This window comes from Pteropus alecto, unplaced genomic scaffold (genome assembly GCF_000325575.1).
Source record: "Pteropus alecto unplaced genomic scaffold, ASM32557v1 scaffold67, whole genome shotgun sequence".
NCBI classification, from domain to species: domain Eukaryota; kingdom Metazoa; phylum Chordata; class Mammalia; order Chiroptera; family Pteropodidae; genus Pteropus; species Pteropus alecto.
The window spans coordinates 291,392-303,543 of NW_006441061.1; the positions used below are offsets into that span (position 1 = coordinate 291,392).

At 41.5% G+C, this 12,152-nt stretch overlaps 1 protein-coding gene across 4 annotated transcripts in view; it reads right to left on the bottom strand.

The window, feature by feature from the left end:
- Nucleotides 1-3,787: 3,787 nt before the first annotated feature.
- Nucleotides 3,788-12,152, bottom strand: part of STRBP (spermatid perinuclear RNA binding protein) — a 75,696-nt gene continuing 67,331 nt past the window's right edge. For 2 of the 4 annotated variants that reach the window (XM_006917945.3, XM_015594234.2), the window contains exons 17-18: nt 9,874-9,918; nt 3,788-7,293 (exon numbers count right to left, since the gene is read on the bottom strand). In XM_006917945.3, coding sequence (XP_006918007.1) covers nt 7,217-7,293; nt 9,874-9,918 — 122 coding nt within the window. In that variant the 3' untranslated portion in view covers nt 3,788-7,216. Of the gene's footprint in view, nt 7,294-9,261; nt 9,407-9,873; nt 9,919-12,152 lie in introns of those variants that run through there. The other 2 variants (XM_015594235.2, XM_025051154.1) reach the window with 2 other exon arrangements.

Here is a 12,152-nt window from a genome sequence, read left to right on the forward strand (position 1 = left end):
TCTTCAATCTCGGCTGCACACGGCCCAAAATGACCTAAACTGAAGGCTACTGTTAATTACCTGAGACATTTAGCTGACATTTGAATGCAGAGACATTCATCCAAACTGTATAAAAGGGTCAAGGCAGGAGAAACAAACAAAGCAGAGAGACACTGGGTTCCTAGGCAGTGCTGAGAGAACGACCTCACAGCAGCCAGGCTAATCCTGTTACCTCCTGCAGGCCATGAGTGGCAAAAAAGATGACTCAGGACCACACATCTCCAGCTAAGATATGCTAATCAGACTTGCTCAAGCTGCCTGGGCTGATGGTGGCAATCTCCACACTACCCACTAGCAGATGCAGCACAGTTTGTAGAAATGGCAAAGTTCTGCCAAGAAAAACCAAGACCTTCCTGAGAAGGACCAAGTAATTAAGATACTAACAACTGATTCGTCGAGGCAAAAAAGAGGGCCCGCCCCTCAACCGTGGCTCAGCGAGGCAATGATTCCACCCAACAGCCACAGCTGATGGAGTAACTTGTGCCAGGTCATTAGTTATACAAGTAATTCTCAGGTTTAAGAAAAGCCTCTTAGGCATCTCAAGTCTACACAGACACATGCTAGCCAGAAATGGACAGGAAGATGTATACCCGTTATTCAAGCCAACAGCGTCAATTTCACCATCTACCCATTTTTCCTTTTGCTGAAAGCAACTTACCATGTCTAGATAAACAGATAAATGGATAGAGGGACAGAGGGTGGGATGGACAGACAGGTTTTTTTCTAAAATTAACAGGCAAAGGGAGGAAGGTCTTGTGTGATGAGTGCAGATCCCCAACCCCGAGTGCTGAAGCAGGCTGGAAGAGAGGAGCCACAGGAACGCTATTCCGAGAAGCGTCCACGTCAACGTCTTTCTAAGCATGCCCCAGTCTCCTCCTTTCTGCAGTTTCTAACAACTTCCCTTCTACCTGCGGAACACTGGTGAGCTCTGAATGTTGGGTTCCGGGGCTAGCTGTAAGCAAACACACACTTTTTTCTTATTAACGCACTGGTAGGAAACTTGGAATCGGCAGGTAGATATTCTAAGCTCAGCTGTTCTAAAGTTCTAAGCATATTTAAACTCCAAAGAAAGTATTTATGAAGCTCTGGCAGCAGACTGGCCAATGATTTCACCACCACAGCAGAAGAGTGAGAAATTTTCGTTCAGCATGAATCTGCAGCGACCTCCCCACTCTAGTTTTCACCAAGTGTGTGCTTTGTGTTTCCTGTCTAATCCCCAGATGCTAGGACAGGTCTCCCCCAAAGCCTGGGGGCACCCCAAACCTGCCGGCACCACTGCAGCTCCCCCAAGAGCAGGCCACACATCTGCTTCCCAACGATCTGCCGGCACAGCCTTGCCTCCTCACGTACTGTCACCTCAGCCAACCAGGGTGAGCACAGTCAACAGTTACTGAGTACTTACTATGCGCTAGGTACTATTCAAAGCACATGACTGTGTCAACTCATCTAATTCCCAAGCCCCATGGGAATTTGCTTGAGGGGGAGACATTCTTTGGCCCAGATTCCCACATGGTTTTTATTCCCTATTTCTAGCCATGCTGTAAGGCTTTACATAACCGAATTTGCATTATGGTGCTATTTTTAAAAATCTCCAAAGATCACCACTTCAAGCATCAATGAAAGCTGTTAGTTCCCACCTAACATGATAATGTGGGAAAGAATATCTATTCTTACAACTAACTCAACTTGAATTCCAGACTTAAAACTGTCTTTCTGGAAGATGCTATTAGGAAAAGAACTCATGTAAGAAGTATGAGCTCTATGCTCTGTAAGTAACCACTAGAGAGAAACACATCAATATTGAAACTCACCTCGGCGGGAGACAGTTTCTTGGTCTGCAGCTGCTATTCACGTACCGCTCACCTCCCTTCCAGGCCTCCTGGTAACACTGGGAAATCTATGGTCACTGGTGGCATGGCATCAAACCGTTTACAGAATGTGAGTGTGAATAAAACACTTTCTTATTCTGATGACTTCAGACAGACTCCCCTGCACCTCCACCAAGCGGGCACAGGCTTAGGCTCACTGGGGAGACTGTTCACAGAGCACGTGATGTTCAGCTTTAACCACTCTTAATGTCCCTGGTTTGGGGGGCTCCAGACCACCAGAAATCTAACTGCTGGGGGGTGGGGAGTCCCCTTCGTTCATTCCTCTAACTCACTACTAGAAACTCACCTCTACTGCAGTTATTAATGAGAGCCAAGAAATGGGGACGTTATGATGAATGACTGATTATAAGGGTAAAATACCCCTCATTTGTCATTAAAAAAAAAATGTGGTAAGTATTTAAATTAACCAGTTTATTCTTTAGTGTACTGTAAAAACGGCTTTAAGAGGACTGGGGTGTTCGTTCTTCATTTCATTCGGTTCACTGACTTGGACAGAAGACCATGAACATAAACCGGAGTTGGTTTCAGGCTGTCAAAACTGCCAGGGAAATACTTAAAATGAGTGAATTTCCAACTAATGCCCATTTCAGTGATGTCAGAAGGCCCGTATTATTAAATAATTTATGAATAAACTTTTAAATAAGTTAATAATATTTTGACACTGCTAACATATTATTTGTCTCCAACCTAGGATATTTAAAATAGGCCCAATTCAACCCACAAGATGACTCTCAGACTTAAAGTGCTCCCACTGGGTAGAGTCTCTGCTTTGCTAATACCCAGAGGAGGGTCCGGCACATAACAGGCACTCAGCTGTTTGATCAAGACTGGAATGTACTTGGTACTAGTTAGCCAGACCTCATACAACCTTTATAGATGCCAAAGCCACATTTAACACACATACAGATTCTGTACGGGAAAGAAAGTTGTTCCAGCAACTTTCAAAGTTAGTAATAAAAAGAAAACTGCTACTTAGAGACAAATATAAAACATAAAACTCATTTTAATCTATATATATAAAATACAGCCTTAGCACAGACCATCTAACACATATGAAGTGCATATATGGGACACACTAAATGCAGCAAAGCCTTATTAAAATATTTGGCCTAACCCTCGCATCTTTGAAATGAATGTCATGATGGTGGGAAATAAATCATCTAGCTACCCAACCTAGAAAAGACAGATGAGTTGCCTTAAGTCTATTTGGTCTCTGCAGACTAGGTATTCACCATTCTGAGTCTTGCCAAAGTTGGTTCTGCGAATAGTTAGCTTAACTCAATTATAGATTTTTACCATAGTTACCTTAATATTTTGGTTTTTCATTGTCTATTGCTTTTTTTTTTTTTTTTATGGCTTCTTACTGCTGTTGTATTGGGGCATACAACACAGATCAGAGATTTTCATTTCTCAGAGAAGTTTCTCTCCTTGAGAAATTGGCACTTCGATCCTCAGCCTGTGTAACAGCTACACGTAAATGGATCCCACCAGCACTGTCACCAAACTCGCTGCTTAAGAAATTCTAGCACTTTGGCCACAAGAGTGCCCTGACGTTAAACCTTCTTAGGTGAACGCTTTCCACCACCGAATTCTTTTATTTAAATAGGTACCTGTGTGTAATTCACATATATGTTATAAGTTTCTACACACACACACACACACACACACACACACACGCACACACACGCACGCTCAGCAAAGTGAAATGTCTCTCTTGAATAGTAATCACAAGGGTATTAAAACAAATGCTGAAAATATTTTACATTTAGATCATAAAAATTTTTAAGGTAATGTGATGACATAAGACCTAAGAGATCAAATACATCATATATGATTGTCATATATGCATGCTGTGTTCATTGATTTTTAATTACTTTTCTCTTTAATCAGAAAATAAAAGAGCTTACCTTTGTATACTGAGACCACAGCTTACAGTCACTATATCTCAGCCTATTTTATACAAGTGATATGGCTACGAAGGTCCGAGGAGAACGAGAATAAAGTGAGATAAACGTGCTGAAAACTGCTTAAAAGTATTAACCTGAAATACACAGAGGGTCCAACACCAGTTTTAAAAATACATTAACGAGGTATTCCCAGCTCTTCAATTAATAACGGTGACTGACTCATGATTTTCAAACATTCACCCAAATTTTTAAAAAAGAAGAAAAGGCTAATACCAGCGAAATCTACCAGTGTTTTGTCCCCCAGGTTAACAATCTGAGTGACTACAAATGACTTCAGGACCCCTCACTTCACCGCACCGCGCACTGCATCTAGTCGGCATGAGGTATGTTGGGAATCTACTGGACCAATGGCCTTGCACGAGAGACGGGGTGCTCCTGCAACCTGAAGAAACAGGCTGCAGGCCACATCCCTGGCTGGGTGCCAGCTCCCATGCAAAGAATATGGCTTCAAGGAGGACCCCTATCTCTGAGAAATTATAATAGCGCTAACTGACGCAGTCAGGAATGCAACTATTCAATTTGTGTGCTAAAAAAGTTTAAAAACTGTCAGAAGATAGCATAACTCTCACACTAATTCTAAGTTCTACATTGGTCTGTAAACTCCCTGACAAGAGACTACGCTGCGAGGGGTTAAGTACAGATATTGCTAGGTTTCCAAAGGAAAGGTTTTAAAACAGACACCGTGGCTTTGAGTAAAGTATTGCTCTTCTTTAAAATGTTCAGTCATTGCTTTCCAAAAGAAGGTGTCAGAGTGGTGTATTTGAAAGCTGGAAAGCCTCAGGGGGTCACAATGCTCTTAAGACCAAGACATAGAAATTGCCATTTCAAGCCAGACAACCTGATGGTTCTAGAAGTCAGAGAAGAAATCTTGAGGGCCCAAGTGAATAATAAATGGTGCGACGCTCAGAGGCTGGCAATAGGGGCTGTCAATGAAAAAACCACCTACAGTGGGGAAAAGAGCAGAGAAGCAAAACTTTATGTTAATTTCACAGAATTTGGTGAAGCCAAGAGCTTCATTTATATTTCTCTGCTCTTTCAGCTGTAAGTGGAATTTTCATTACAAAATGGAGGGGTGGGAAGGGCGGGGCGGGGGGGCACTTAATTCATTACAAAATTTAAACAGTTGAACTTGCATGGTTACCACTTCTAACAAAGGACTGACAGCTCAATTATTTTAAGTAAAGCAGAGAAATGTAAAAGTTTGCAGCAACTGGGCAGGTTTACAACATGGTTAGTAACTTCCAACAAACAACAAAATTAAAAAAAAAAAAAATAAAGGACTTGGTAGAAACCATTTGAAATGACTGCCATCATGTTGGAAAACAGCACAGCTCCCTTTTTCACCATTACGGAGGGGTTGAGCTATGACGCTGAGTCAGCTACTTCAAAAGAATTTTCTAAAGAGAAATCTCCAGAGAGATTCCAACTTGGAATGCAAATTTGACGATCAATTTCAAATACAATACAGCTGCAGCTGCCAATTAATAGTATTCCAAAAACAAAGAGGACTATTGTAAATATTTAATAAAAACTGGACACTATCAGCCATGCTTTTTCTTCTCAGTGATGGCTCCGTTTCATCCATAGGTCAGCAGAACGAATCAATGAAACATGAAAACTCCCAGCTGAAATGGGGCCTCGTTTGTGTCTAGCCATTAATGCACAGGATGAGAATGATAAGTTCACAGCTATTTCTAGCAAATGATGAGGTTTTATTAAAGTTATCACCCACCACTAATAAAGACAAAAAAGGTCAGGGAGCAGAAGTAACAAACAAACAAACCATTGTGTAATAAATGTACATCTGAGAAGTGACACTAACATTTGTTTCGAATTGCCTATTTCATTCTCATTTAGTGGTCCCAAAGAAATCTGCTACATAAATTTGCCATACTTTGTGAAGCCCACTCACTGATGATGGGCAATGCTCAGGTCTGAAAACAGAATTGAAGAGGGAAGAGGAAAGCTAATTCATACTGAAAACAGGACATTTTTAAAACACAGTGACTTGGGAGTATGGACAGGGGACCACGCTGTCGCTTTCGTGGGGGTGAGCACCTTAATAAAACCATTACCTTCTAGTAACATCATAGGCTTTCCGCACGAGGTGAGAGCGCAGGTGGAAGACTTAGGTGTGCGCCCTTTACAGAACAGCACAATGTTACCGACCCGTCACTGTTCACCAGCTTACTCAGGTGTCTTAAAAATAAATGCTGACCCATGGCTGAAACCTGTCACTTTTCACAGCAGCACTCAACAAGAACTGGGACAATCGAAGAGCAAGTTTTTATGGGGACCCTGTTGCTGCTTTAGATTCTGATATAATTGAAGAGGAAAAGAAGACCCTTCAATGAATCCCAGAAAAATTACTAATCTTCTATCTGCATGAAAAAAGCCAGGGAGTGAACATAGTATCTTACAGAGTGAAGAAGGCCACAAGAACAAGAGAGGGTGATTGATTAATTTATTACTTTTTAAAACTTGGAAATTCGGAAATTACTAAAATAATCACATTCCTCCTTTCCCATCTCTGGGTAGTGTCATCATTTTAGTAAGCGATGCTCGGACAACAGAATATACCTTGATCGTGGGGAGGCCCTCGTACAGCAGGAGCACAAAGGGCTTACAGAGTAGACTGGCTCAGACTGACAACCGCCTCTGCTTGCTTTTTAGCACTTGGCTTACAAATGAATGGGTTTCTAGGGCAAAGTTATCATTAGTTTTCAATTCCTTGTAATTTGATACCAAAACATATCAAAAATAATAAGCTAAAACAATATTCAAACCCATATTTTATTGGCTTTAATTACACACTTCAATATTTACAAAGTTAAAGTTTAAATGAAAAGTCTCTGTTGTATTAAAAAAAATAACTACAGCCCGAGTTAAAGTGCCCTGGGGCAAACACATGTCAATCAGCTAAGAATCGGTGGCTGCGTCAGGAACCAGGCAGTACTCTGTTACAACAAAGCAGTTTATTTGTGATCAGTGTTTGAGACTCTATACATCCTTCACAAATTTAATTTTACATAATCTGATACTCTTCTTAAACTTTGAAAAAAAACCCTACAACAGAAGGGCTGGTATAAGTTATTTTCCGGAAATGAGGTACCGTTTCACAGAACTAGTTTCTTTTTTGTTTGTTTTCAAGTTTTAGAGAACTAAATTTGCATTTTTTAAAATCAAAAAGTAGGAAAGATGTTCTTTACAAATAATTTTGATCAAGTATGTGTTCAAAGAAAGCAAGATAAAAAGGCTTTTTCTCTAACATTCTGTATTGTACTGTATTGTTGTTCAATAGGAATTAGCTTCTGTCATTTGCTAAAAGAATGAGTAGTGGGGAACAGGATATGTTGGGAATTTCATAACGGGTAACAGAACCATTCTCTTGGGTAAACCTACAGAGAAAAGAAACGGAGAGGACTCCAAATAAGTTTGATAATCCAATAAAAATTTCAGGTAAAAAAAATCTTACAATAATTATCATTAACCTTTTCCAGATTAGTCAGTCAACATGTACCATTTTGGAAGAGGCCCACAAATCGCTCACAGACCTCCAATTTTGAAATTGCTCTTAATATTTTGATATTTTTTTTCCACTCAAAATTAAGATGGCTACATCACAAGAAGAATGATATTCAGAAAGCAATATCAAGTGAGCTGCCATGAATTCTAAAAGAGCAAAAGCAACGCTACCGATTAATATCCTATAGTGACTCTAGAAATCCATCGGTTCTCAATTTGGCACATGACGTGTTACAGGAGAAACAGGGACTTTCAAGATCCAAAGCACATCTTTCTGTGCAGACCTCAGCTCCCCAGAAAGACAGCTCCAAGTGGAGCAGTGACCGGGCGCGTATCTGGTTAATGGCTACTGCCAATATTGGCATGGCAAATCTGGAAAGATTAATTTACTTCCTTAATTTTGTAATTAATGAGTTCTTGTGGCCTCACAAACTTCTGCATACTCAAGTAGGATTTGAAATCTGCTTCTATTTCTATTCTAATCTTTAACCTACGGAGAAATCACAAAGCAGCAACAGCAGGTATTCAAGAGCACCAGATGATCAGAGGGAAATTACCCCACATGCAACAGCTTTACGAAGGCCAAAAGACATATTTACCTTACAGCCAAAATAAAGCATCGTTTTAGTAGGTTGGCATCACAGTAACATTTAAAAACCAAATCTTTTATGTGAAAAATGGGGGCACCAAATTTCACCAGCTTTGGAAGTCAGTTATATGGCACATGGAAGAGAGGGGCCTTCTGAAGTCGGGGCTCAGAGGCCGCAGGGTGAAAGTATGATGTTAGAGGAGAGGGCAGAAAAAGAGAGAAAAATTAAAAAGACTGAGGGAAAACGTGAATGTAGCTTAGAACCTAGACAGAGAATTGTTTTAAAGGGAAAAATAAAGCTCTAGCAAACCTGTACTAAAGAATATGCGACTTACTATGTCTGAAAGAAAAACACTGAAGAAATGTAAGAACTACCCCAGAAGGCAAATGCTCTGGTGCTCGCACAGACATATTACAATTAATCTACTGAGTCAAATGGATTTGGACAAACTGATCAGACCTAATTCACAGGAAGGATGAGGTGGTCAGGATATCCGGAAGTTGGCTGAATGGTAAAAGCCAATGGCCGAATCAAAAAGAGCTAGCGAACTTAAATTTAGAGGCCATTCTGGGTGAAAGCATACTCTTGCATGAGTCCCCAGCTCCTAATCGCCTCGTATCTGAGAACATGGGGAGACTAAGCAAACCCTGACCAAACCAGAGCATGCCAGAGGAGACATTCAAGTAGAGGGTGCAACTCCAGACTCTGCACTTTGCCTTACAGGAAACTCACCCAAATATTGGACCCTATCTGCTTCTCCACATCCCTCCAAGATATAAATTGTCTCTCTTAACAGGGAAGGTGATCAAACTGTTCACTTTCTACTTATTTCTGCTGCTATAAAATCAGATGAAGCTTCAGTTTAGCAGTGTCTTAAGGACCCATGATTTTCATCCCAACAAAAATGGAAAAGCTGATGCATGAAGAGAAAAAGCATAATGAGAAGTCTTGCGGCTCGGGGAGAGGGCTGATGCCACAGCAGCAACACACTCGGGCTTCCTCTCCGTGCACATGCAGGCCCAGCCCGGGGTCACTCTGAATCGCACACACGCACGCACGCACGCTCCCTCACACGCGCACACACGCTTGCTCTCTTCTCTCAAAGACAAACATCCTGGCAGATGGCCGATTCTGTAACATGTAGCACCTGAGTTAGGAAAAATGTCTACGAGAGCATATCACTGACTCCAAACCTATTGCCTCCATTGCCACATAAACCTCATTCAAAAGTTATCCAAAGGGCCACTGAGGTTCGCTTCTGCATCTGCTTTATTTTTTTATTTTGGGAAGGAGAAGAGACACTCTGTGGTTTTCTGACATGTGCTACAGACCTCCTCAGTGAGCGCTGAGGTAGCACTGCCCCCGACCAGCTCTCTAGGGCCCGGTTACTCCACCTCTAGAGCAAAATTTATGGAAAAGGGTGACAGTTACAAATTTGAGGTGAGCATTTCCTATCTCTAACTTAAATCAGCCACAGTTCACACAGTTTCAAACCAGGAACTTAAAAGTTACTGCATAACTGGCAGGCAGCCAAGCTAGAAACTGCGTATGGCCCTTCAGTAGCCTTTGAATGGAGTATAAGTTGGCTGTAAGAAGAACTACTTAAAATACTTAATTTCAGTATGGTCAGAAACAGGCAATTAGAACAAGCAGCCCTTCAATCAGGCAAAGCGGAGAGAAGAGCAACTCCAACCAAACCAAGAACCACAAGGTTGTGGCATTTTCAAAGGGAATTTAAGTTGGGTCACTAGAATGAATAGGTCTGAGAGCCTCCAATTCATTTAAAGAAACCCTAGATACAAGCTGTGCTTGGGGTTGCTGTGACAGTCACTCATGGGGAAAGCGGTAAGACGCTGTACGTACCATAGGCAGGGGCAGCCGTGCTGTAACCATATGGTGTCCCATAGCCTGGTGCAAAGAAGAAGAAAGCAGATCAGTCCAGGACGAAGGGCAGCTGGCACTGGCCCAATTCACAAGTACCAGCAGACCCAGGACCCCAGGTCCTGAGGATTCTTCCGATGCTGGTGAGCCTATCGATCCCTCCGGGCCTGCTTAGAGAGGAAGCTTTTCGCCACAGCCGACGAGGGTCCCTGACCTACTGGAACACCCCATCTCTCTCCCCCAATTTGCTGACCACGCTATATTATAATGATCAACTCCCTGTCTGTGTTCCCCTCGAGCGTGGCAGAGACCAACTCTTACACATCTATGTATCACCTGAACTAGCAGAATGTCTGGCATATAGTAGCTGCTCGCTAAATACAATTTGTTGAACAAAGGAATACTTAGAATCACTCAAATTACCAATTTCTCAAAGCTGGAAAACAGAACTTTCCAAGTCTCTTTTCAGAAAGCAGCGACAGAGCAGGCTGAAGCCTCAACTGTCACTCAAGAGGTCACTGTGGGCTTGAGGGCAGGGTCCCTGTCTTGTTGATACCCAAATTCCTGGGCTCAGAACAGGGCCTCTCAGTAAATACTGGTGAAATTGACATTAGCATCTGGTGCCTGTGAAAAAAGGCTCATATTGTCAAAAAAAAAAAAAAAAAACCCACCCCGACAATAACAACAAAGAACACAGAAGATTTTCAACCAGCTGGTTCTGGCACAAGTTTCTTATACGTCCTGAGACATATAACTTCTGAGTTGCCATTTTCTCATCTGTAAAACGGGAAGCCTTCCAAACTACTTTATAGTATTGTAGAGATTAGAAATACTATGTTAAGAGAAGCTACACTCTTTAAGTTTTCAGTAAAACAACTTTAAAAATATAAATACTAAATCACGTGGGTAAATCTCTAGGAAAAAAATGGTTTCTAAAAAAGAAGGGCACAAAATCTACACAAAGCCCTTCACACTGAATCCAAAACAAAGAAAGCTTTCCTACATCACAGCCCTTTTATTTCTAATCACTTCTCCTGCTCAGAATTTTTTTTTCCCCACAGCCTCTAACAGACCAACTGCAACTCATCCTTTAGATCTGGGACCAAATATCACCTCCTCTGTGAAGTCTCCCAGACTTGCTGCTTACTCCTTCGTCCACCCATGTTACAGCTTGCATTGTATTACATGATGTTTGCTCAAGTGTCCACTCTTACCCACCTGAGCCCAAGCATGCACTAGGGCAGATGCTCGGTCCTGGCCATCTCTGACCGCCCAGTTCTTGTTTGGCACAAAACACTCAAATGCATGTTGAACAAGTAAACTGGTTTAGGGACTAACTGAAACATTTCCTGAGAGATGAAAAATTATCACTTTTTAGTCTGTACTTAAGTCATATACAACTTAGTCTTGGTCTTATTCTGTCTTCAATGCTCAGTAGCATATTTCAAGAGGATACAATGCAGCTGAAATAAATAGTAGGAAATAAGCAGTGGGAAAGTAGCAGAGGCCAAAAGAGAAATTAATGTTTAAAAAAGAAATTTGTACACCAAATCCAGGAAAAAGTAGCTGGTTGGCTAAGGCTCCAGTTTCAAGGGTTTTACCAAAACCTCCTTCGAGAGAAATGAAACTAAACTACTAAGCTGGACACTGAACAGACCGTTGGGGCTCTAATACCGATGTCATCTCTCACAAGCAAGGTGACTTTGAATTGTACTTGTTATTTAATCTCTCCAAACCTCATAGTCTTCTGCAGTGACTGAGTTGGCAGGGGGGAATGTAACTGAATAATATATGTAAAAATACTTAACTACAGTCCTTGCTGCATGGAATACACTCCACGAATGGCATATGACCAATTCATAATCTAAATCGACCTCACCTGAATCTTCTCTAGGCTATAAAAAACATTCACGTTTAAAAGCTTCAGGAAACAGGCCTTTCACAGAGGCCAATGTGGTGACATAAGAGAGAAGCTATTATAGAGCAGATGAGGCTGGCAACAAGCAGACAAGGATGATCCCTTTCACGGTTACAGTCACTGGACAGTGGCTGCTTCCTCTCGAGCAGGAGGTAAGCGTTCCCGGACTAAGCAACCACAGACAAAAACGGATGGAGTCCCAACAGAACACGTAATCAAAGGCTACCTCATCTCAATAACTTGCCTATTATTAATAAGTGAGAGCTGCTCCCTATAAACAATGCATTAAATAAGGCAAAAATAATAATAATATTAAATTTCAGGAGAAACAGCGAGATGCACA